This window comes from Nyctibius grandis, chromosome 26 (assembly GCF_013368605.1).
Source record: "Nyctibius grandis isolate bNycGra1 chromosome 26, bNycGra1.pri, whole genome shotgun sequence".
Lineage (NCBI taxonomy): Eukaryota > Metazoa > Chordata > Aves > Nyctibiiformes > Nyctibiidae > Nyctibius > Nyctibius grandis.
In genome coordinates, this window is record NC_090683.1 from 3,821,167 (window position 1) to 3,847,355 (window position 26,189).

Consider the following 26,189-nt stretch of genomic DNA (forward strand, 5'->3'; position numbering starts at 1 on the left):
AGGAGGTCCGGGTGGCCTTTGCGGCACACCTGTGTGTCAGAGAAGCATCAGCATGATCCTGATTCCTGATGTGATAAGGTGTTGAATCTTTTTGCTCAGACTTTCTACCCTGTCCTTTTTTCAGTAGGTCTATAGTAACTGATTTTTGACTGAAACTTTTTTTTTTTTTGCTTCTTACAAGGAAGATTCTTTCTTAGAGGTTCTGCAGGAACTTAGATTTTCCCAACAAAACTTTGGAAAATAAAGGAAGGTGGCTTATCCCAAGGCTATGTTAATGTATCCCAGATGGAAAAGTCATGCAAAAATATGTTCGTGTGGAGTAGGGAAAGCACTTTTCAAGGCTTTCAAAAAGCAAGGCTTTGCTGGTGTTTGCACTCAAAGGAAAACAAGAGCCTCTTTCTCCCCTTTTTTTTTCCCTCCCTTTATTTTGACAATAACATTTTCAACACTGCCTTATTCTGGCATTTGATAGAAGCTGGATAGCTGTAACAAATTGTGGGGAAAACAGTCTTCTCCAGTCATATTTTCCAGCAGAAAAAAAAAAAAAAAGGGAAGTTTTCCACTAAGTCTTATTTTTTCTGTACCTCCGCTGTCTTCTGCAAGCGTACGGTCAGTTCGAGCAAGGGGAGGCTGTTTCCCCGCGGAGAAGGATGCACAGTTTGGTCATTAATATCCTGTTGGGATGGGAATTGGGTGTGCAACAGTTTTGAAAGGTGCTCTCCACATGACAGCAAGTCCCTAGAATTAAGGGTCTGGAGGGTCTGACCTATGAGGTACGGCTGAGGGAGCTGGGGTTGTTTAGCCTGGAGAAGAGGAGGCTCAGAGGTGACCTTAGTGCAGTCTACAACTACCTGAAGGGAGGTTGTAGTGAAGTGGGAGTTGGCCTCTTCTCCCAGGCAACTAGCGCTATGACAAGAGGACACAGCCTCAAGCTTTGCCAGGGGAGGTTCAGGTTGGACATTAGGAAGCATTTCTTCTCAGCAAGGGTCATTAGACATTGGAAGGGGCTGCCCAGGGAGGTGGTGGAGTCACCATCTCTGGAGGTGTTTAAGAAAAGACTGGACATGGCACTTAGTGCCATGGTCTAGTTGCCATGGTGGTGTCAGGGCAATGGTTGGACTCGATGATCCCAGAGGGCTCTTCCAACCTGATTGATTCTGTGATTCTGTGATTTTCACTACAGAACAGAGCAGACAAATTGTCCACGTGTAGGAAGCAAAGCCCAGCTCGCGCTTTGCTCTCCCCTTTAGGAACACGTCAGCCCCTTCGTTTCTGGAGGGTCGGGGCCAGGTTTCCCCTTTGGTTGCATTCCTCGTTTATTGGATACGGATCTTCTTGTGTGCGTTTCCTTTGCTCGTGTTTGTTCCCTGCAAGGATGGCTGTGGTGACATGGCTTTTGCTCTGGCCAGCTTCACGTGGTACCTCAAAAGTGTAAATCTGTCGGAGATTTCCTTGTCAAAACTAATGTTTTTGTGCTGTTTTTACATGTAGAAAGAGTAAACATTTCCGTGGGTATTTTATGTTTCCTGAGTCATGGTCCCTCCTGCTCCTCCCAAATAAGCAATTTAAACTATCTGTTCATTAGCTCCAAGAAGGTGTATTTTCATGAGAGGCAGCTCCAATAAATTTCTTATTCATCTTGATAAAAGTTGTGGTTTTGGGAAGATCTCTTCATCTTTGCCTCCTATCAGTCCTGAGCTACAACGAGCATCACCTCCACATCTCCCAATCACGAATCGCCACCAAATTTCTTATTTTAAAACCACAGAGGCTTTAATTTGTGTCCCAAAAGGTTAACATGCTATTTGTAAAATATTTGAGAATTAATGAAGGACAGAAAACAGTTCATCAAGGTGGGAAGTCGATCCTTACACCGTTATGCATAATCGCATCTCTCCATGTGATTTTGCTTGGCGTAAAATGTTTTTATACGTGTTAAGCTCATTTTACATATCTATATTGCCAGAGACAGCATTAATTTGTCAAAGCTAAATCAGAATGTGGCTCTTTAGACTCCGAATTAACTGCATTAGGAGCCAAACTATCCCCTAAGGTGTAGAGAGCGGGCGTTGTGGTGTTCTAATCTGTATGTAAAGACCAAATTTTAACCAGTCAGGTTTTCTCTGATGACTTGTCCTCTTGGAGTTATTTTTGTCTATTTGTATGTCACCTCTTATATAATTTCAATTATTAGGGAACAAGCGTGTCATATCTCCAATCTGCAGAGCACAGGGACCATTTCATGCTTACTGATCACTTTAATAAATGCATCACTTGGCTTAGAGCAGACCTATTTTGAAATTTTAGATCCTTTACAGTAAAGGGAAGTTCAGTCTATGTATGTTGAAAGGATAACAAAACTGTTACAAGGTCCAGATCTACAAATTCATACACTCGTATTTGTCAAAGAAAATAAATGGGGAAGGGGAGAGGAGGAGAGAGAAGGTGAGCCAAGAGGAGAGAGAGCAGCAACTCAGCCCTTTCTCTTGGAAGCCACTAAATCCTCTTCGTGTAAAACAGAACGGCTGGTGAAAATGCTGACCTGACTTCAACCCCTGAAGAGCTTCCAGGATTTTTTGGCTCTCGCTATGTAAAAGCAGCCAACTGTTAATGTTCAAAATCTGCTACTGAAAAGAAAACTGGTCGAAGAATCACGTGCTGCTACGGGCGAACTTTGCACTTCACCTCCCCGCAGAAGTGGACTGTGAAGTTTTGCTGCTTGAATGCAGCGGAATATAAGAAAATCTCCAGCAACCTTATGCAATTCTGTAAAATAAAACAAAAAGCATTGCTTGCCAGAATGTAGAGCTTACCCAATGCTTGTGGTGTTAGAGCAGCACTTTAGCAGCAATCTCCCAAGGGTATTAAAAGAACGGCTGGTTTCCATGTGGGATCTTCCTGTAGAAGTGCTGTAATTCACTCCGGTATGACATGGGGCTGTGCTGCTTCTTCATGTGAAGTGCTGTGATGATCTACACCGTGTTCCCCTCTTCATTGTGAGGGGGATCATCTTGAGCCGGGAAATAGGTATGATGTTAAAGCAGCTTAAAGGGAAGCCAGTGAGCTGCGTAAATCCACTTGCACCACTGCTGCAGTGATGGAGGCTGGTCTGATGCCGTGCGGACCGGTTACCTTCACTTAAATGTTGTGGATTTTTACGATGAAGAATGACATGTAAGGGACCCTTGTCCCCTCCTGGAGGTTCCTGGCATGCAGCTTTTTTCGTGTTCTTTTTTTTTTTGCTGTTTTTTACTCTGACTTTGGAGCTTTTATCGAGTTGCTGCTTTCTACAGATTTATGTGTTCGTGGGTTAAAGATAGGTTTGTTAATGAATTCGTCTGGAGTGTGTGCTAAAGCAGAATAGATGCTGCTGACAAGAAAACAAGATAGGTTTGTTTGCAAGTTTAACTGCTTTGAGAAGGGAACAAAGAGCAGCTGGAAAGGCACATCAAGATAAATTTAACTCAGGTTAAATATTTTTGTGATCTTACAGCTGAAGCATTTGAATTCTGACATTCTCATCAGTATTATGAAATGCTCTGTTAATAATGAATAAGATTGCCAAGAATTACAGATCTCTCTTTAAATCGAGCCAGCTTCAATTTGGGCTCATTCCCCAAAGGAGGAGCTCCCTGAAAAATGTCTAATGTTGATGAATAACGAGCTTTTGTTCACTAATGCATCTGCATATTGCAGGTGATGGGGCTGACAGTTCAGGAGGTGAAGAGGGGAGGATATTTATCAGCTCTTGAGCAAAAGCAGTGGGATCACAGAATCCCAACCACGTGAAGTCCAGAAGGACAGTATCTCTGGATCCCAATTCAATTCTTTTTCCATTTCATTAAAAGGACAAATTAAGCAGAAAGCAAACACATGCATGCACGTGTGGCATGATTCGTGGTCCATGTCAGCGGTGAGAAACCATGAAATCATGATACAACAGTTCTGCCTTCCCCCAGTTAAGCCACTGAGGCATCAAGGGTTGGATTCGATGCCAAAATCTGGCCTTTAAATACTGGATAGATAATGGGTCAGCTACAGGTTTGTGTGATGTTACTGGGAAAAAAAGGAGAAAGAAGAGTGTTTAAATCTGAAGGAGGTGGCATGGAACAGATGTTACAGTCGAACTGTGAAATTTGCTTTGGTTTATGGTCCAGCCCAGTAGATGGAAAAAAAAAAAAGAATGAAAAATTGAAAGAAAGAATAAACTGAGAAGACCGATCAGAAGGACAGCTGGAGGAAAATTCAGTGTTGTCAACTCCCATGGTGTTATTTTGGATACTGGGATAAGTGACTTCTCTTTAAAGTTTTAGCTGTTGATCGCTTGAGCTTAGAGGAGGCTCTCAGCTTTTGTTTTAAGAGCAGCAAGATTTTAACTTCCATGGTTATGAAAAGCTTCCCGATGATCCAAGCTTGCCCAAAAAGTTAATGCCGCGTATACAAATAACTTCCCTCCCCTTGTGCACACACCTTCACACATGCCTCCTTTCTGCTTAAATCTTGTAATTTTAAAACCAGTTTCAAGACTGTGGTGGACTTAAAAAAAGAAAAAGAAGAAAAATTGTCCTTGCTGATGCAAAAGAAGGAAAAAAAGAGTGAACTGATGTTGATGAGACAGGCAGAAAGAAGGCCCAAAATGGGAAAAGGTGGATGATGCCATCAAGATTTCTACCTCTGTATTAGATTTGAAACCTTTTTAACAAATTTATTTAATGTTTACAATAGTGGACTGTGCTTCAAAACGTTCATTCCCGTGTTTCTGCACGTGATAAACTGCAGTTTAAAAACTAAAGCTTTGCTGATCTGTTCTGTCTCACAAGCCACGGTATTTGCAGAGTTGTGCTCTGATGGGGGAGTGTCTTGCTCTGTTAAATGCTCTTTTACCCAGGCCTTACATTTCTAGTCTGAGGAGCACGCAGGTACGAGCGCTTCGAGGCATTTGTACCATTCCTCATCCCGCCTGTCAGCCGGGGCAGCGGGGAATTCAGATTTAGAGCAGGATGAATGCGGGGTCAGCGTGATGCTACTGTCAAGGTATTTTTCATTATGTTTCAAGACCTTTGTGAGCTTTCCGTGATTTATAATACCTCGAGGCTTGAAACAGAAATGGGTTTACCTGTTTAATCTCTGTCTTTTTACAGGATAGTTTATATGAGTTAAGCCAGTGATGTTTTTCCCCCCCTATTTGAGACCAGTGTTGTAAGAGAAGTTAAACAGACGAAGAGCGGTGTGGATTTTCACCTCAAGCCTTGAGCAGGGCAGACTTAAGGGTTGGGTGGGGTTTTTTTTGTATGGAGAAGCCTTAAACTCACTGGCTGAGGGTGTCCAGCAGAGAATAACGTTCTTCTAAAAGCACTGAGTGCTCCGGGGGCCGTTGGGGCATGGGTTGCACGTGACTGCCCGAGGCTGCCGCCCGCCCTTGGGAAAGGTTTGGGCTTATGCTTTCTGCCTGCCAAATTTTTCTGCTTGGCAGCCGAGCTCCCTGGAGCACTGGGGCGACACAGCTAGATCTAGGTGTATCCTTCTGTGGCTGAGTTTATGAAGGCTTATGGAGATTAGGGTAAAAAAATGTATTTTGGTCCTTGCCAACTCATCCATGTCAGGTAGGACATCTCTAACGCGATAAGGCGAGTCGTGTTCTGGTGTGTTACTGGAGATGAGTGAAATGAGGTTAACTTGCAGAGTTTGCCTGGCTGGTTTTAAGTACCTAATGTCAGTGCAACGTATGAAGCTCACTACTTTGCTGAGGTGATTTCTTTAAACTAACAAAATCCCTATTTCCTACTTGAGATATTATAAATCTTTATGTAATTAATGTTACAGCTGTTGGCCATCATCAAATGATAACTATAGAAAACTGCTTTCTCCTGCAGTTCCATCTGAAAGGTGAACATCCAGGTTGACGTTTTCCAGACATGATCTCTGCCTCAAGGAGAATTAGATGGGATGGTAAAAATCCCCTCGCGTGTTTAACTCAAGTACGTTGAAAGTCTCCTGCTCCAGGGCATAGGCCAGCTTGCAACTAAATGAGAGATAATATTTGCTATCCTGTAAATACATGAAACTCTCTGAGCAGCGTAGTCGTGGCTGCAGTGACATCTACGGTGCTGTCTTGGATGAACTGTTGCTTTGATACAGTTCTGGGTTTTTTTTCCCAAAGAAATAAAAATATTTTAAACCATGTTATTTGCAAAAAGCTCTAATCAAAGTGTTTCACCAAGGGAAACAAGCTAAGTTTGAAAATTAAAGCTTGATGTAGGCAAATCCTCTGCCAAGGAAAATGCAGGAGTGAATCTTGAGTACTAAAAGCAAGGTAGGATTGTAAAATGACTCCAGCAACTCTGGAGTGTGTCCCCTTCTGGCATCAAAGTCCTCGTGTCTTCAAAGGCGCCCAGGCTGTGCTGCTTGAAGCTGATGCAGGTGGTGCTGTTCCAGAGGGTGGTGGTGGAATCTTGTGGAAAAAGTTACAACAAATCCTTGGAGAAAGCCAGGGAGGGGATTGCAAAGGGGCGCCGCACCACCTGCGTCCTCTCATTCAAGGGTCTGTCTTAGTGTTCATGAATGTGTTTTTACAGCGCTCAGATGTTTTAGATGCCTCAAATTCTGTCTGTGTTCGTATTAAGTATAGTGTGAGACTGCGTGGCAGCTGAGGCTGGAGATACATATCCTTCTAGCACCTTCCAGTACCTGAAGGGGCTACAGGAAAGCTGGAGAGGGGCTTTTTATAAGGGCATAGAATGACAGGACAAGGAGGAACGGATTTAAACTGAAAGAGGGGAGATTTAGGTATTAGGAAGAAATTCTTTGCTGTGAGGGTGGTGAGACCCTGGCCCAGGTTGCCCAGAGAAGCTGTGGGTGCCCCCTCCCTGGCAGTGTTCAAGGGCAGGTTGGATGGGGCTTGGAGCAACCTGGTCTGGTGAAAGGCACACGCCGTGGTCTGTGTGATCACAGCCCACCAGCTCTGGTGGAGCAGGGCCCAGGCACTGCAATGTTCTGCTTTTTTTCACCAGGGTTGTTCTTTCTGGCTGGATCCAGCAATGAAAAGAGTCTCATGAAAATGCATGTTCTCTCACAGCATCTCTGCAGCCCTTCTCGCATCCCGGTGTGCTCCTGTCGTGGCACCCCCAGCTTAACGTGTCCCATCACGTAACCTGGCCCGCTGGGTATCCTCTGTTAGAGACTCGGGGTTGAAAGATCAGCCTCTCAGCAGACGGCTTAAGGCAAAAATTCCTGCTCTTTGATGGATTTGAGGTCATCAGTTTATCTTTCCCAAATTTAGAGCACGCTGTCTGTTAAGAGGTTGCATTTTTTTGAGCTTTTGATTGATTAGATGTCCTTGGGTTTAAAAATCATAGAATTAAAGAGTGGTTTGGGTTGGAAGGGACCTTTAAAGATCATCTAGTTCCAACCCCCCTGCCATGGACAGGGACATCTTTTACTAGATGAAGTTGCCCAAAGCCCCATCCAACCTTGAACACTTCCAATGATGGGGCATCCACAACAGCTCTGGGCAACCTGTGTCTCACCACCCTCATTGTAAAAAAAAAAAAAACCAAAGTAGTAATATCAGAAGAAATCTTGAGAGTCCATTTGTAGTATATTTTGATGCTCTCCTGTATTCGATGGGTACAAAAAACTGCTTGACAATAGAAGTCTGGACAGCGATCTCATGTTAGTTTGTAGCTGTGGTTGCCCCTTTCAATCGGCTTCTCCGCATCTGGATTAAGTCCCAGCATATTTTTAACATGTAGATGCCATTATTAATGATGCAACAGGAATCCTGTTGTGACTGTGAGCAGGATTCATCTCCAGGGTGGGTTCTTCATTCCCCATGCAACCCTCTAAAGAGATTATTGCTGTAAAGCACAGTTAATCCCCCACAGGGGCCAAGGCAGGAGATGATGGGGACGTGTACTCACGCACCCGAACCGTATGAGCACAGACCCTGTCCTAAAATGCCCTCTGCAGCTCTGGAAAGTTGAGGGTATGAGTAGGGCAAACTTGCAGAAATAATGTTATTTTGCAGATTTCCTTCTGGTTGCAGGTATTTATGGGCTTGATCCTATCGGGGGCTGAGATGAAGTTCTTTCTGCCCAAGAAATAGAATAAAATGGAACTTTTTCAGTTGGAAGGGACCTACAACCATCATCTAGTCCAACCCTCGACCACTTCAGGGCTGACCAAATCTTTGCACTTTGTATACAAGCATTACCAAATTTTTAGCCCTGAGTATCACACCTCATCACCCTTAGTTGGTGCAGATAATGTGGGTTTTCTGAAATTGGACGTTTCCTTCTCAAATTTTGACTGTGAAGTTGTAGTTTCTGAGCAGCTCTCTGGGTCATACCGTCGGTAAGCTTTAGTGTCCCCCGGAGCTGGGCTCTGCATGTCAGTTCATGTTGCTGGCTCGTAGGTAGCCTTGTGCTTTTGCCTTTTAAATAAAGTCAAAATTGATTTGGTTTAAAATAGCTCATAGAAGAGATTAAGTCCATAGAGCAATCACTTCCAGCCTGTGGAGCAGTACTTATATCAGCCAGGGCTGTTCAGAAGGTAAATTAATCCACAGGGAACAATCCTAAATACCTGATTCAATGAAGAGTTTGCACATAAAATAGCTTTAGTGTAAAACAGTGAAAATTATGTTTAAAATGAACACAAATTGACGATTAGAAAAGGGGCCAGCAGGATTTATTAGCTCTTTTTTCTTTTTTTTTGTTGCTTCATTTAGAGAAAACTTATTTTGACACATAGTTGTTTTGTTTTTCCTGTTTGATGTGTTGGAAGATGGCTGATTTCAACTGCTGATGTGTTTCTACGGAGATTAATTAGACATATACTGAGATGGGTTTTTAAAATTAATGGATTTTAATGGATCAGTGGATTTTTTTTTTTCTGTAAATAGACAATGCCTAGCACTGCAGACTCAGACTTTGAAACAGATTTTCTAGAAAACCATTTCAAACATATTTCTCAATCTTAAACAATTTGAGGAAGCAAGAGAAATCCATGAACATCTGTTTCTTGTTTTTATCCTCTTTTCCTGTGCTGACGTGTAAATGTGTTTACCTGACAGCAAACCTATGTTTAAATGCCAACAAGCAAATACCGGTTCTTAGCAGTTCCACGTGTTGGTTTTACATTTCAAAATATGTTACAAACAACTAAATTTTGGAGCACTGGGTGAGATATGGAGATATTGATCCCACTGCATAGACAAGAAACCTAATACTGAGAAATAAACCGATAGAAATAGAGGTCAAAGCTCCATGGAACTTGTTGGGATGGATAAAGAACAGGCACAGTAAGAATTACAGGTCTTGACTTTTTTAATTATGATGTTATGACTTTAGATGTAAGCAGTTAATTCTGGTTCCTATTATAAAGTCGTTTAACATGTATAATTAAGCCAGATTAGTCCCTGGACATTGAAGGTCATGGTTTTGCATCAGGGATAGAGTCCAGCAGTCTGTGTGGCACTTCGGTGAGGAGAAGCTGTCCAGAGCCCCGGCTTTAAGTGTCATCACTTTGGTATTTTGTCAGGTCTATGTAGGTATTTCTGAGAATTTAAATTGAATGCCTAATGCTAGGCAGTGAAATTATTCCTGCACTCAACATGTAAACAACTGGCTAAAATATGTAGTTCTCTGCTTCTGGATGTGTTTAGAAAAACAACCAAAATAACCCTTTACCCATCTGCAATTAAACTGCATCCTCCTTTAGGTGCTCTGTGGCTGGAACTTCTTTTCTAGGCTGCTTCTTAAAACTTGGCATAGAAAAAACTTGGGCCTAAAAGCACGTGCCTAAAAGCACTCCAAAAGTATTTGGAGTAATCTACTGTTTGCGTTTGTCACTACAAAAATTGATGTTGTGCTCTTTGTTAATGAGGCAGCATCTCCCTTGGTTCAGGAGTGGGCTTTTGTGAAGGGGAGGAAGGCCTTAGGGTGTGATTTGTGCTGCGAACTAGTGGTAGTAGATCCACGCTGTTGTGTCCAGGGACGGACGGCACAGAAATTAGCAGAGAATTTGGACTGGGAAGGGTATTGACCATGGTTAAGGGAAAATGATGGATTTCAGTGGGTTTAGCAATTAGATCTACAAGCACAGGGCACGTCCAGGGCTTCAGAATATTCAGAGTTTAGTTGAATTTCAGGGTTTTGAATAGCAGTGGAAATGTGTGTGGTTGGGGCGATGAGAGGATAGTGAGCTTGGGTTTGTGATCTCTTTATTTTTTTTTTTCTGCTTCTTTCTTCTTTTTTTCCCCCCTAAGTTAGGGAGCAGGCAGGTTTGACACCCTCGGATAAGCTGGTGTGGGCGTTGGGACCTTCTCTCAATACCTAAGAGGTCTGATTATGACCTTGAAGGAATATGTGGGAGACTAAAGATGAAAGGAAAGCCTGAAGGGAATTACGGCCAGGGAATAACTGCGTCAGGATCTAGTCGAGAAAACATCAACAGGGAGAAGCTGTTAGTGGGGTGGATCAGTGTAGTGTTGGCACCTCCCAATGTGAAAATCAATATAGCAACAATCCTGATCTGTAAAATGAAATAATATAAGGGAAAATGTGTGGATTACAGTTAAAGCTTCATAAAAACCTGCTGTCAATCAGATGAGATATTGGGTTCAGTTTCTGAACCAAACTAATCCCTGAGAGCTGGTTGTTGATGCAAGTCAGGTGGGAGCTTTCTGTGCCTGTGGCTTTTCAGCGTCAGACATTGCCAGGTTATAAACCTGTGCAAACATTCCCGAAAAGGCCGTAACTACGATACAAACTACAAGATACGCAGAGCGCTGATAGTGTTTTTTCCTTAATAATTTCTTCTCTTTCTGGAATTGTGTATTCAAATACAACACTGCACATAATTTTTAATACTCTTTGTAATGACAAATGTCTTTTAACAGTGTGAGCCAAGACATTACAGTGTAAACGTTCTTTCAGAAGTAGTAAGGAGAAACAGTATCATGAAACTAAATTCCGTAATCTCTGATTTATGTGAATGTGGAAAATATGATGAACGTCATTTTTGGCTCTTGCCTTGCCCAAGTCAGTGTGGAGCCGCTTGTGTGCAAGCCATTCTTTTGTCATTACTCATTATGTTTATAATTTCTTCCTTCAAGCTACTTTGACAAGCTACTCGGAAAATGTGGAGCGCACTAAATATGGAGGGGAAAGCAGTAAAGAACTTGGATCTGGAGCAAACCTGAAACCTTGGCAGTCCCAGAAATCCAGCATGGACTCCTGCTTGTACCGCGTGGATGAGAACATGACGGCTTCCACCTACAGCCTCAACAAAATCCCAGAGAGGAACCTGGAGACCGTCCTGTCCCAGTCGGTGCAGTCGATTCCTCTTTACCTTATGCCACGGCCAAATTCAGTAGCAGGTAAGAAATGAACATATTTTTAGCTTTAAGTCAGAGCAAGACACAGTACGTTCATGTCACGGCCTTTTTCATGTTCTCATTATCCAAAGAGAAATCTCCTTTCTGTAGTCATCATCATTAACCGTGACAAAAATTGTCTTTCCATTTGACTTATTGCTTCTAAGTGGAAAATTCCTGTGGGGAAAACTGCTTCTGATGGTGTTTTATGGTTATTTCAGCAGTCTGTGGTACCTTCTTTGCAAAATTATACAACTCTAAGATTATTGGAGAATATATTTCTAAAAAAAGATTCTTTGCTATCATAACAATGCAAATAATCTTGGCTTTGAGGTACCCCATAATTCCCAGACATCGTAGCCATTTCTGCTGTTTCAAAGGATTCATTGCAAGTAAAATCAAGTGTCTGATCATCTCTGAAGATCTTAAAAACTTTGGAGTTAAGAGAATTATGATACTTTCAGTCTACAGAAAAGTTGCTATGGATCCCATCTCTCTTGGTGGACTTTGCCCTGAACGTCTTAGCACGCCTGTGTGCGCACCCTGGTTTGGCTTTTGCAGCATCTGGGATTTGCTAATGATTGAAAATTTTTTTCTTTTGGTGTAACATCAATGTTTTCTTCATTTTATTTCATGTCTGCTGTTTGAAAGATTCCTAAATGATGCTGTGACATATCTTATTGATGTCTTTTCACAGTCTGCTAAGTTCCCTCCCCCTGAAGTTGGTAACAGCAGGACAGAAACAAGAGATAGGATTAAAAATATTAAAGCTTTACTGAAAAGCTGCTTGCCAGGAATTATTCTCCTTTGCTTTGCCGCCCTGTATTTTTTTCTTGCTGGGTAACTTTTCTGGGGTTAAACATTCTGTTGAGGTGGTCTGTCTGTCTGTGTAGACACATGGAGAAATAGGCTTTATCTTTTTGTAGAGTCCCTTCAGGACTCTCCTGCTGGCCGGCAGCACAAATCGTGCTCCAGAAAATCTGGACTGCCCAGAGCTGGGATGTTGTCTGCTCAAACAGCATCCCTCGGCAAGCCAGGCTGCATTGCATAACTAGATTAAGTTTCCTTTTTAATCCCACTTTGGACAGTCACAGGCCTAAAAGCGATGTAGAAATGAGGTTTTATAGATGCTGGAATACGGGCGCCCTAATTAGGGAGGTACAACACCACGTGCTGGTTGTGTCTGAACAAGTGAAATCCTGGGATTTCAGAAAGGAAAGAAGGGATAGGAAAAAAGTGGGAAGCTCTGCTTGCGTAGCCTCGTTACTTTAGGTTCGTTTCTTATAAATGACACTGTGTAAACACCTTCAAAAGAAAATAGGGCAGGGCAGGCCCCACCAATTTTAATACACGTGTCTATTGGTTTAATTGACTTTGGGAGTCGTTGGTTTGCTTGATGCATTTAGAGGCAAATACTGTTCCAAGAGAAAATTATCTAACGAGGTTCGGGAACACCTTTTCCTTCTGGCTGGTTTTGTTTTGTGGGGCTTTTGCTGCTTTTAGGTAGTATGTGAGCTAACAGAGTTCATATCCCAGGGTAAATCGTTGTGGTAGTAACTATGGACAAGAATACAAGATTTGGCTTAACCTTTTATCATCAAAAGATCCCATGTGATCTCCTGTAAGTTTTATGGCACCAGAAAATTATGTTTTCTAGGTAATAATTTGTATGAGTTTTTTCCCCAGCCCAGTTAACCTCATTATCTGTGGGCTTGAATGATGGGAGAGGGAAACCAGATGGAGTTTAGTGGTTGACTTAAGCCTATCTGCAAAGTGTGCCATTGCCCAAATTGTTAATTGTGCTGTCTGCCAGCTCCACGTCCTTGCACCAGTGCTACACGTTGTGTAGCCATTTGATAAACCAGATTAATAGACTAATCCCACTGAAAATTAACCCTCTAGAAAATAAGTATATTAATTTTGAGCCACAAGTTCATCAGTGTGGAGGGAAAGAGTGGCTGGGAGCAGGGCAGAAAGCTGCCTTTCTTCTAGTGGTATCCCACATTTTACGGTAATCATGAAACCACGGCTTTGCTAAAACAGACTGTTCTTGTCTTTCTTTTTTTTTTCAAATGCAGTTGAATTTATATACAAACAGTCTATTCTTGGGGACCAAAGCAGGGCAGCATTTGAACCTCATGGCTTTTTTCTTTTTTTCTTCATTTTTTTTTAAAGGTTCTCCCTGTGCATCTTCCAAAAGGGCCCAAAAATGTTCTTTTTTACAGCAGGCTTACAAACAGCAATCACTGCCGTGTAATGATCCCTTCACTCACCCCACGGCTTACAACTGGAAGCACTTCTCCCAACATGTATTAATCTCATCTTGCACTTCATTGCATAATATTTCTTCAGAAACAGTTAAAAGCACTTTTTTTGGTAAATATGTCTCTTAAAAAAAAAAAAAAAAAACAAAAAACAAACCACTAGAGACTCTTGTGTACTTTAAAATGCCAAAGTGGGATGTTAGATTTGGTAGAGCAGTTCTGGGTCTTGGTAATCACTGAGGTTCATGGGTTACCATGTATGTGACAGGAGATTTTTAAAAGCCTGGTTGTGGGAGCAGTGTGAGCACATCTTTCACATCGGCTCTGTGGGAGCACGTACGGTAAGCAATACTGAATGAGTTACTGCGCGGAGTAGAGAAGTTGTTAGGCAATTTTATGGTATTAAGGCAGAAGCAGCTGTGAAGGGCACTGCTGTTTGCTCGGGCAGCGAGCGTTGCAAAACAGCCTTGGAAGAGAAAGGAGAACTGTGCTGCCAAAGGGTCGGAGCAAATTATCCCTCTTGCAGTAGCAGAACTTAAAGGTCTCCGGGTCACACGTAACTTATGGACAACAAATTGCTCACGGCTTGGCTACGAGGTAAAGTACTGCTCATAAATTAGAAAAAAATTAAGCGAAATGTGAGCGTATTATGCACTAATACCATGTTTGAGAGGGGGAAAAAAATGAAGGAAATTCAGGGACCAGAGCTGCTCATTCTTTTCTCCTGATATTCCACATTAACTGCTCTCAGGTACATACAAATCAGTGCCACCACACTTCAGAGCAAGCCCCCCTTTAAAGTCAGCGGGGGCAGCTCAGGCACTGAGTCCATTCCACCTTCAAATTTCATCAAGTCTTTTCCAAGCTCAAAATGCAATTCAGCTCCTGAAATTGGTTTCATGCCCCATTCGCGGTGTCTTTATCAGTGCAGAGAGGAGCCCAGCCTGGCTCTGTATATTGTCTTTTTTGTCTTTTGATATAGAAAAGGTATTTTTGATCTCCACAGGGAATCTTTTAAAGATCTTCTTATTGAGTTAGCATTTCTCTTGCACTTTTTTTCTCGCAGGCTGGTGGAGCTAAATATTCTTTCAGCATATTTTAGGTATGTCTCTCTGGAATTCCAAGGGGTTTTTTACAGTCTCAAGATTTTTTGATATTTTCTAGATTATACTATTTCTGCCATTTTACTCATAAAGTCCCTATCAATTCAAAAAGAGAAGCGACTCCCTCGATGTATTCCTCTTATCTCTGGAGAGGACTCTTGTTGCCACAGCGCAGCCTGAGAAATTTAGATTTTCATCAGCTAAATTGCATAAAATCGGCTGGAATGAAACAGTTGTATAGCTTTCATCTTGGAAACTGAAACATAGCCCACTCCAGGTAGAGGCAAGGAACAGTGGCCCTTCAGGGTTATTGGCCTTGGTTTCTCGTCATCTCTTGGACTTGGAGAAGATTTACCTGGATTTACCGAAGATTTTTTCATGTCAGGCATTTAGTAGCGTATAATTTTAGCAAAGTGACACTCCTTGAATTCAGAGTTTTAAGGTCAGGTGGCTGAATTTTCTGAAAAGCTTTAGCATAACTGGTTAGCCACGTTGGATGTGAAAATAAGGGGAAAACACAATGGTTTGCTGGAGGTAAATTCCGGTACTCGCTGAGTTTGAGAGGTCCCAGCACCTCCAGCTTCGCCACTTGGGCACAGCCGGATTTCCTTGGCGTAAAACCCCTCTTGAGGCTCTAAACTGGAGTAACTGCTCGTAATCTTACTGACTTGATGGCAATGGCAAAGGGTACAAAGCTGATCGGGAAATCCTCCATGGTTATAGCACTGATAGCAACAGAAAATCACCAAAAAAGTGATTAAAATTTGCTTTTTTTTTTTTTGCATTTATCTGTTCTCCAGTGATTTGGATGACAGTTTCAGGAAGACAGTCAGGAGCTGGTAGCAAACTTCTTTTCAAAAACACACAAAAGTTTTTTAAAAAAAAAAAGTGGTCTTTACTTCTGCATAGTGCAGAACTTTTTAGCTGTTGGGAAAGATGGTGTGTGCTCCAAAATGAGAGAGGGCTGCAAATATGGAAAGGTTATGATCCAAGAAAAAAACCCTATAAAAATAATCCAGGGTCTTCCAATAATTCTTTAAAACTCACTTTTACAGTTCAGCCCCGTATGAATCCATTTGCTTTGCTGTTTTATTGTTCCCAGAAACTGAAAGCTTCGACCACATTTTCGTCCTATCCCATCCCAGGCAAATACGCACAATAATTCATTTTATATCCTTCAACATTTTTTATACTAATCATCAGAAGACACTTGGCATCGGAGTTGGGCATTCAGATTTTTGAATGAACACAGATTTCTTAGGAAAGTTTGCATTTCGTGTACACAATGAACATCTCGTTCTATTTCCGTTACCCATGAAATGAAACATGAAATCTTGTGTTATTTAGCCCACATGCATAGTTTATAAGGTCTCTTTAAATGTTAATAGAGAATTAAAATGCCCTTAGATAATACCAGCTCCTCTCTTTTTCCATTTGGAGAATATAAAATAGCAGCAAATATATTATTAGTTATTAACTTTGAATTCTTTACCCATTAGAAAAGGATATATCTGAAGGTGAGGGCAGGGTTTGCATAAATGCCTTGAAATTAAGTCTTTTTGAGCACACGGTGAGCAGCGGTTATCTCGGGGAGCATCCTGTATCCCGGGGTCTGGCAGCTGGTCCTCTAAGGGTATTTCTGGCAGAGATCTGAGTGTCTGGCAGATCTGCCTCTGCCTGCACCGCCCAAGGCAAAAGCACAACTAATAGTAGAAGAAAGATTGTAAAATGTGACTTGAAAAGTGTGACTTTCAGAAAAGCAAATACCTCTCTGTCTTAAGGTCAGGAAAATACGAGGTAGAGCAGCGGTATTTGAGCAGACGATGGAAGTGATTGTAAGAAACCGGTCATAAAAATGGGTTTCTTGCTGTTGAAATATATTCCTGTTTTCCTCTGTCCCATGGTTTCTGTGGAGGGGTCCGGGAAAGGACACGTAAACCAGGTGAGAGCAGTGAGCTGGTCTGGAGCGACCAACCTGTGAGATGTGAAACCGCAGTAAGACCCATTGAAGACCCCACGGGAGAAAGCCGAGCCAGAAGCTTTTTAAGAATACCTTTAACTCTGCCCGAGGGAAAGAGGATTGGTACAAAAATAGCACAGAAAGAGATGTGATGTTAAATGAAACGCACTGCAACAAGGGGAGAAGAAGCTCTAACGAGATGTGCCGTTGAGCGCGTGCTTTTCCGCTGCGTTGCAGTGTAACTAAAATTTGCACCTTTCTTCTTTTTTTATTTTCATTACGGGGAACAGTTAAACTCTGAATTAGATGCAGCTCTTCATATGAATTATTCCAAGGAGAGAGAGGAAATGAAGATGCTTCGGATAAACCTCCAAACTTAGTATTGTCCCATTTGTGTTTGACCATTTCTTGATAACTTAGACGAGGCATCCAGCCAAAAATTATGTCATTAAATCTGAAGCATGTTTATTAATACAGCTGTAAGGAAGCTGAATTTGGGGTACACAGAGAGTATCTTACCTCAAATAACACAGTCTGATCCGTGCATCAGTCACGACAAGCTGAATCCATTGACTCAGACGAGAGCATCTCTCCCAGAAGACCTGATCTGCAAAGTCCACCCCCTCCCTGAGCTGCCAAATACCAATTTCAAGTCAGGTTGTTTTGTGTTTATCGTTCAAATATTATATTGAAACTGAATTATCTTCCACTATTTGTTTACCATTTCCTTGGGAGATTTGCGTCTGCGGTATGCAAATATTACTTTTGAGGAGGTACTTTTTTTCCTCCCCTGTATTATATTGGCAATCACTGTTTCTTATTACAGAGGATAAGGTTCAGAATTGAGGGGAAGCTTTCAACAGTTTAATATTATATTTTCTAAGAGAAATTGATCTTGCATAATTTTTGAAGTACTGAAGCATATTCCCAGGAAAAATTGCTTCTATTTCGTCTGGCCTTAGATCTCTTTAATTGTTCTGCAGTTCTGAATCAGGAAGATAAATCTCAGTTAATCAGCCTGAGAAATGGCAGGAGAGTTGTACTGACAATTGCAAAAATAACCCGTGGCAAAAAGTGAAATGGATCTGGCAGGTCACGCTGACTGCGGTTCATCGTGTACGAGTCTCCTTGGCTGCAGCTGTAGAAGATGATGATGATGAAGGTGGGAAGAGAGCCTGGCATTGGGCTGCTGAGCAATAGCTCCTCACTTCTTGTGGGACCAGCAATGAATCAGGCCACTGGCCATCGTCATGCTCTTCTCCGGCAGCGCACAAAGTCCACCCCTGCAAAACATCTGGGATTGCTGCTGGCTTCTTGTTTCACAGACAGGACAGAGGTTGAAATGCAAACTCTTTAAATAAATAAAATAAAAATCAACTCTTTAAATAAATAAAAGAAAAATAAAAAGTACTGGCAGGATTGCAGTTGTCCCCAGGAAAGGAAACAATTCTTCTTCCAGGAGGCTGCACACATATTGTAGGGACTCACAAAATATTCAGTTGTTGTTTGCTTCAGGAACTCCTTTCTGCCTGTTGTGCAGTAATTAGTGCCATCGAGCAGCCGTCGGAACAGCGGGATCGCCGTGTCTTTGCCGTGTGCTGTTTTGGAGCAAGCAGAGTTGATGATCTCTTCATGATTTGCAATAAAAGACTGACTGCTGTCTTTCTGTAGACCTCAGTTACTGGGGGAGCATGAAGAACAGCTCTCAGGCTTCATTCCTGTCTTCTCACCAAATTCCACATCCTAGAAGAGTAATTTTGAAAGGTTGTTCAGCCCCATTAGAAAAGCTTTTTAATTACGCAGCTCAACAAATGCTGGCAAAATTATGTTCCTCAGAAATCACGTAAGTCCCAACATTGCTGACCCTCCTTTTAGCTACTGGCTGGGGTGGATGCAGCCTAGAAACCACTTTCTGAGGATGTCTCCGAAGTCTGGCTCTGCACTAACAGCTGTGGCGACCAGCTGTCCATCATTGAGGCTCCAGAAATCTTGGCTTCGTGTTGAAAACCTTTCCCTGCATCGTAAGGGGGAAAATCCCGCAGCCCATAAGTAGGCGACGAGGAGAAGATAGGACTGATGTGCATGAGGCACTCAGCTCTTTATCTGTTAACTGTGGCTGTTATGGAAGAGATGAAATATCACAGGATTCCGTTCATCTGAAGCTATTTTAAAAACTGGTTTTGAGGACTTAAAAAGGAAAAAAAAGAAAAGACCACCACCAAAAGCCCCTGAAAAGCACCCTTCTCGGAAGGAAAAAATAAACTGCCAATATTGCGAAGTAAAGAATTCTCCCATGCTGGTTTTTAGCCTCTATTTTAAAGAAAGTGACGTGTCGAGCAGGAGATGCCATGCTTGATCAGACCAGCGGATAGAGTTTGAAAAACTGGGCTTCAAAACCTGGGCAGACCCTCCCAGCGAGTCTCTTAATCAAGTTTTTTCCCCACAAAATTTTAAAGGAGCGTGATCAGTCCTGATTTAAGAAAACTCCACACTAGCTGTGGAGTTGCCACTAGTTGATGCTTCTGAAACAACCAACTAAAACAAGTCACATAATGTTCTGAGAGTCAGACATGGTTTGGGCAGTACAGGTTATGTGGGATATATGGTCTGTGCCTCTTAAGAACAACCATTTGGCATTTGAAATCCTGATTAATTAACTGATTCTTCATTCAAGGACTAATGTAAATTTTCAAAAGTTATTTTAGTTTTTTTGTTGATGAGTAATTAGGGAGGAAATAATTTTTGGTTTTATATGTTGTTACATAAATTGGAAAAACGAGCTTTTATCAGCTTGTGGCTACATTGAATGGGCATGTATTAAAGAAATGAAATTATGAGCAAGATTAATGTTTCTGGTCATCTTTGATGGCTCTGTATGTGCTTGATAGAATTAAAATGGGCCTGGAGCAGAACTGAATATGGAATTTAGAGGAAACATTGTCCTTCAGCAGCTGATAGATATATATAGAGAGAGAGACACACACGTGCTCTCATATACATATATATGTATTTTTTTAGCAACAAGTCCAATATGAGTTTTGGTTTTGTTCCTTTTTTTTTCAGAGAAGCAGGAGCAGCTTCAACAGTTTAACTTGAGCTGAAGTCATGAGGATATTTAACAGAAGTCATTAACGAAAAAAAGTGGGGTCTTCACAACGAAACAGTAGTTCTTTCAGCCAGCAAGTTTGTTTATTGTATGCGACAAAGCCTTGACGTGGCAAAACTGCCGAGCTCTGTGTGTAACGCGTTAATAACTCGCATTCAAGGGTAGAAGATGTGTCTGGAAAGGATGATAATCCTTATCCTAATTTAATTGTCTGCATAAGCTTACTGCAGTGCCATTTACAAGTATAAAAGAAAAGCATTCAGACTTTGATTTTTTTTTTTAAATTATTTTTTTTTTAAAGGGATCTCTTTTGCCTGAATATTCCCTTTCTAAATTCTCCCAGGATCAATTAGGGCTGTTTCTGGGGTAGATTTTCAGCACATCCCAAATGCACTAACCAGTGCTAGGCGATCCTGGCTGGCTGCTTTTTAACTTGTTGCCTGCCAATCAACTGAAGTGAAAAGGGATTTTTATTTGACAAGAAGGTATCAATAAGGTCCTACTTTTCATGAGAAAGTCGGTAGCCACGTGTGTGACTGCATCCGGTGTCTAGGTATACTCCAGCTGACGTGGCCGTTGTGGATGGTGGGATGAGGTGGGAAGGACTGACGTGCCTGACGTGGTACCAGGCTCCTGGGCAAAGGCTGCCTGCGGTTTGTGTGTCCCTGGACTAGATACCCCGGCTGGATATGAGCCAGCAGTGTGCCCAGGTGGCCAAGAAGGCCACCAGCATCCTGGCTTGTATCAGCACTAGTGTGGCCAGCAGGACTAGGGCAGGGATCATCCCTCTGTACTCGGCACTGGTGAGGCCGCACCTCCAATACTGGGTGCAGTTTTGGGCCCCTCATGACAACAAAGACCTTGAGGTGCTGGAGCGAGTGCAGAGAAGGGCAACGGAGCTGGTGAAGGGTCTGGAGCACAAGAGTGATGAGGAGCGGCTGAGGGACCTGGGGGTGTTTAGCCTGGAGAAAAGGAGGCTGAGGGGAGACCTTCTCGCTCTCTACAACTGCCTGAAAGGAGGGTGTAGCGAGGAGGGGGTCGGTCTCCCAAGGAACAAGTGAAGGGACAAGAGGAAACGGCCTCAAGTTGTGCCAGGGGAGGTTTAGATTGGAGATCAGGGGAAATGACTTCCCCGAAAGGGTTGTCAAGCACTGGCACAGGCTGCCCAGGGCAGTGGTGGAGTCCCCATCCCTGGAGGGATTTAAAAGCCGTGTAGATGTGGTGCTGAGGGCCATGGGTTAGTGGTGGGCTTGGCAGTGCTGGGTCAACGGTTGGACTCCCTGAGCTTAAAGGTCCTTTCCAACCAAAACGATTCTGTGATTCCAGGATACTTTGGGTCTGCCTGTGATTGCTGCAGTAACATCTACCCTTCCACTGCAGATCCTCTGGCTCAGCTACACTACAAAAAGTGGCCATAAATTGCACAGGTTTTTATGCAAAAGGCACATTTCATTGCCCTGTGCCACCGTAAGTGAAACGTGGAGCTGAATGCTGGAGATGCTGTGAGCAAGCTGCTGGCGTTTAGTGCTTACAGAAAATAACTTGCATCCACGCTAAAGCCACAGCTCTTTAATTGCAGCATTTCAGCTCTAATCTGCTCCTTCACAGTGAACATCTAATCAACTTTACAGGAGTAGAAGAGCATGAAGGACTTCTAAAAACAGACTGTGATAGTTTTATATCCTCTTTTTTTCCTCACTCCTGTTGTTTATCTTTTGTCCTCTCTCTGTCTCTTATTCTTTTTCTTAAAACTTACATACAGATTCCAGGCAATTTGCAGAACAACAGTAAAAATTGCTGCCAAATTTAAGCCCCTTCTCCCCACCCCTTGGTACAGTCTCAGAGTCTTGCTTAGTTTTCGACTGCAACAAGATCTTGTAAAGGTTTTTACATGGTCATTAGGTGCTGTATGAAAAAAAATGTTTCTTTTAGTTTTAAATTTTCTGCCTTTCAGTTCTGTTGAATTGTTACATTTTGTGTTGGGTGGCAGGGAGGAAAGATGCAAAGTCCAGCGCCGTGAGCTACTCCAGAGAGCTGTATCAAAATATTTACCCATTTCACAGCGAAGAATTAACGTCAGCCTCACAGGCAGTCTTTGAAGAAGTCATTTAATTAATTAGTTCAATTTAAAATAATAATCTTGTTATGGTAATTGACCAAAAACTAAAGGGAAGAAAAGCAATATCGGATACAAAGTACTGAGCAGCCGAATATTGAGCAGCGGGATTTCCATCAGTAAATGTTTAATGTGAATTTTGGAAACGGTTATCAGAACGAGAACAGAGCTGGTGATCCGCAGAGACTTTTAAGTTTTCTGTTTAGAATTGGGAAGATTATTTCATGCAGTGGAGTTTTCATTCCTTCATTTTATAGTATTCTGTAAATTACTTGTCTGAAAAGCGTTCTGACATGGCAGAATAGTGGGTGAATTCAGATGCAAGTGATCTGAATTTGTTTAAACCACATTTTCTCCTATCTTCCAATCATCACCAATAAAAAAAAACCTTATTGATGCAGCTTTGTGACCAGTGTTAACTCTCGTCATTCCCCTCTGACACGGTCTAGAGGCATTTCCCACCAAACTGCAGCACCCATCATGAAATTGGATTTTAAAAATATTTGTAATCATCGGGCAGCTGTGGAAAAAGCATTACTTAAAAACTGATCACTGAAATAATGACTCTTAAGTGTCACATCTTGGTAGGAAGTGCCACATGTGAGGTGATGCTTGAGGCCGTGACGTTTGGAGAGGAACACCTTCAAAATCAGGCTGGTTGGTGGGACCATCCATGTGCTTCAGTTGAAAAATGGAATAAAAAATAACTTGCACTGTATTATCAGCCAGTTTCCGAGAGGGAGGGAAGGTTTTTAGCTGCAGTTTCTGTTCCAACCACACTTACTCATGTAATGCTGGCACCTTCACCAGAGACCAATAAATTATTCCTATTTAATCTAGCATTGTAAAGAAAACTAAATTCTCCCATGTGCAAGTTACACTGGAAGAGTAAAGTTGTCTTCTTTAGCGCAGATAACATTTTTCTCATTTATTCATGTATTTTTACTGGTCTGTTAAAAGTTTTAATTTTTCTGCCACTGCTTCTGGCTTTATGAACAGATAAATGTTAATATCTAAACTAAATAGCTCCAAAATAATTGAGGGGGAGGTTGTGGGTTTCAGCATAAAATGCACTATTGAGTTGTCTTTTCTGTAGTAGGAAATGCCGCCTGCCTCCTGTCAAGCTTTGCACACACGCGATTGAGTTTGGTCATTGGGAGAACTTAGATGAGATATAAGAGACTCCATGTCTTCATTTTCCATGTGTCTTTTTTATTTGTGAACATCGAGAGGAGACCAAACTGGAGCAAATAGTGATGGGATGTGAGAAAAAGTTCCCAAAGCACTTCCTTACTCCTTGCGAGGGGAAATTAGATTTGGTTCATCTTAGCTGTGTTGACTCAGTGTAGTTACAACTCCGTGTATTTTGCTTAAAAAAGGGAAGAACTCAGATCTGAAGGCTGGGTGTGATGTAGTCATTTGCTTTCTCACGGCAGCCACCAGCTCAGCGCACTTAGAAGACCTCGCTTACCTGGACGAGCAGAGGCACACTCCCCTGCGGACGTCCCTCCGAATGCCGCGGCAGAGCGTGGCCGGCGCCCGCACGCAGCAGGACCTGCGAGGTAGGAGCGCGCTGGAGGCTCGGGGGGCTCGTCTGTCACAGGGGTCTCTGGGCTGGGAGCTTCTACTGCAGCCACTTCATCCACGTCCTCGTGAAAACGCTGGAGCAGGAACGTTTTACGTACAGGTATTAAGCGCTGCCTCTCCATGAGAATGTGAACAAGTTTATTTCCAGTGTCCTTGGTGTCGTGGCCAAACTGAAGGGGAAAGAAAATAAATATACTAAGTACATGAATAAATGAACTAAGTACTTCTGGCTGGTTGGCCAGACGCTGCCCCGCTGCTCCGTGGTCAGTGAAGTGCCGTCAGCGTAACATTTTGGGGTTCCTTTTCAGGGCTGACTTAGACGTCTGGTTTGCCAGGTGGACGGTGTGTGTAGCCGTGGTGTAAAGGTGGATCACAGAGGATTCATGTTGCCGACTTGGCCCAAAGTCGGAGCACCCTCGCTTCTCAGGAACACAACTACAAATCGGGAAATAGTACATTAAAACCCGGGTGCGGTGTTGCAGCCTCCGCACCGCCTTCCAGAGCTGCTTCATGCCCCGAGGCGGGGTGATGGCCATCTCTTCCATGTTCACATTGCCGAGGGCGCTGACCCTCCTCAGCCCACCGGCCACGGCCGGGTGATGGGCTGGGCTGTGTGTGCCCATGGACAGGCTGGGACTGGACCTACACATCCACCCCTGTATCACATAAGGATATTCCTGCACAAGATCCCCAAATTCCTCTCCCCGATCGCTCCCCCACCAGCCCGCTGTCAGTCTCTGAGTGCTGCAGGGCAAATACTTTGATAGTTTCTAAAAAATGAGAAATTTTGATGGTCTGCTGATTTTTTCTTCTGTTTTCTGAACAAAAAGCGAAGGATGACAGCCCCCACTTCGCAGCGTGCCAGCAGGGAAGGAGCCAGGCGCAGTGTACGGGGCCACCGTCCCGACGCGTCCCTCTTACGGCCGCTCACAATGCCGCTATTCAGGCAGCCCTTTGACTTCTGAAAGGCCTTTTGAGCGGGGAAATTTTTGTGGTTCTTCCTGGCAAATTCCACAAAAGAGACGTTCGCAATGAGAAGAGGAGCCAGGGCTGACATTTTAGTATTTGGTTTATTTCCAGGCAGCTCCAGCTAGATTCACCCCACGTCCTTGGGGTTTCAGCCCACCCTACAACTTCCATCCCCCTTTTAATGTAAGCGCGGTCTTTGGCTGCATCCTCGAGCGATCGCCGTGACAGCCCTGCATCTGCACCAGATCACCAGGGTAATGCTTCATCCCCATCATTTGTCACTGTGCAGATGAGTAAATGGCCGAGAAGGCTAGTTTGGGATTTTTTCTGCCATTGCTGTGCCATTAGACTGGTTTGTTCTCCCCTGTATGTAGAGAGAGGGGTTTCTGTTGGTGGTACGTTAAACTTTCCTTTTCTTCAGAATTTTTTTGAGCTCACCATCCTCAGGTAAGGAAATCAGGAGCTGGAGGGTGGCAGGTTGGATTTTCCCTCAGGACAGCAAGCACGTCCAGCCTGGTTGGGATTTCTACCAAAGACATGAGCCCCCAACTGGAAGAAAAAAAGTGGATTTGTGTTGCTTTGGATCCAGTCTGTAATGAAATCATATTGGCTGGTGAGGCAGTTATAAAAATGTATTAGCAGGCAGTGAGTGAAGAAAGCAAAGTTTGACAGACAAAATTTCCATATGTTCAAAGGGAGCAGCTTGCCAAGGCTTCGTAATTTGCGGTGATTGCATCCAAAACATTAAACTTTATTGTAGGAACAGAATCAAATTGTTTTCCAGACACACTTTTAAAACTCATGTAGCACTACATATTTTTTTTCTTATTTCTGTTCCTTTTTTTTTTCCCCCTTTTCTATGAAGGTTGCATGAGAAGAGCAGTGTTTCAGTTTTTTGGAGTTTGCTTCTGATCCTAGTTGAGGTGCCAGGCTATTTTCAAAAAGAGAGGGAGAAGAAGAGGATGTGAATAAAACAAACCACCACTATTTGGAAATATTTTCATTGAATTTTTGAGGGGGTTTATTTCCCAAAAAATACTACATGTTCCAGGTATTACTGTGAATTGCATCAAATCTGGGCTGTTATAATCACCAGCTCTTTGTTCCAACTGGAAATCCTAAACTTGGGTTTAACTTTAATATCTCTAGTCTTGGCATTGGGCTAAAATAGCGAAGCAATTCCTGGCCCTGTATTGGGGGAACACGTTACAGCCCACTGATTTGTTCCCAGTGTAAGAATCCCAGTGCAGAGAAACTAAATGGGAGATTATCCCTGCTATTTTTTGTTAAATTGATTATTTTAGGGAATAATTTAGCAATCCCAATGACTAAGAGCATGACAAGTATTTGTACCAGCGGCAGGTTTGCAATAGGATGGCGAATTTTTGCTTTTACTATTTTCAGCCAGTGGGATTTGATGCTCTTCAGGGTTGATGTAACCCAAAGTACAAGATCATAGACGTGATGTACCTTGGAGCAGAAGCCAGATGGCAACTGAATTAGAGGGTATTAGAACATCCCGACTGTTGCTATCGTGATTTTTTTTTTCCCCTCTAACAAGTAAATGTCAGCGCTGATACAGGGTGTGAAGAACCACGGTGTTCAGGTGAGGTTGGGAGGACAGGAGAGGAGAGGATGGCTCAGGCTGCACCAACATATTCTTCACCAGTATAAGCTATGTGGCAGTACCGTATTTTTCTTAAACTG

The 26,189-nt window shown here is 42.7% G+C and overlaps 1 protein-coding gene across 3 annotated transcripts in view; it reads left to right on the forward strand.

Annotated features, from left to right (window-relative positions):
* The window catches only part of TANC2 (tetratricopeptide repeat, ankyrin repeat and coiled-coil containing 2), a 206,714-nt gene that overhangs the window by 111,207 nt on the left and 69,318 nt on the right, over window positions 1–26,189 (forward strand). For all 3 annotated transcript variants that reach the window (XM_068418571.1, XM_068418573.1, XM_068418572.1), the window contains 2 exons: window positions 11,117–11,380; window positions 23,363–23,488. In XM_068418571.1, the coding sequence (XP_068274672.1) occupies window positions 11,117–11,380; window positions 23,363–23,488 (390 nt within the window). The remainder of the gene's footprint in view (window positions 1–11,116; window positions 11,381–23,362; window positions 23,489–26,189) is intronic.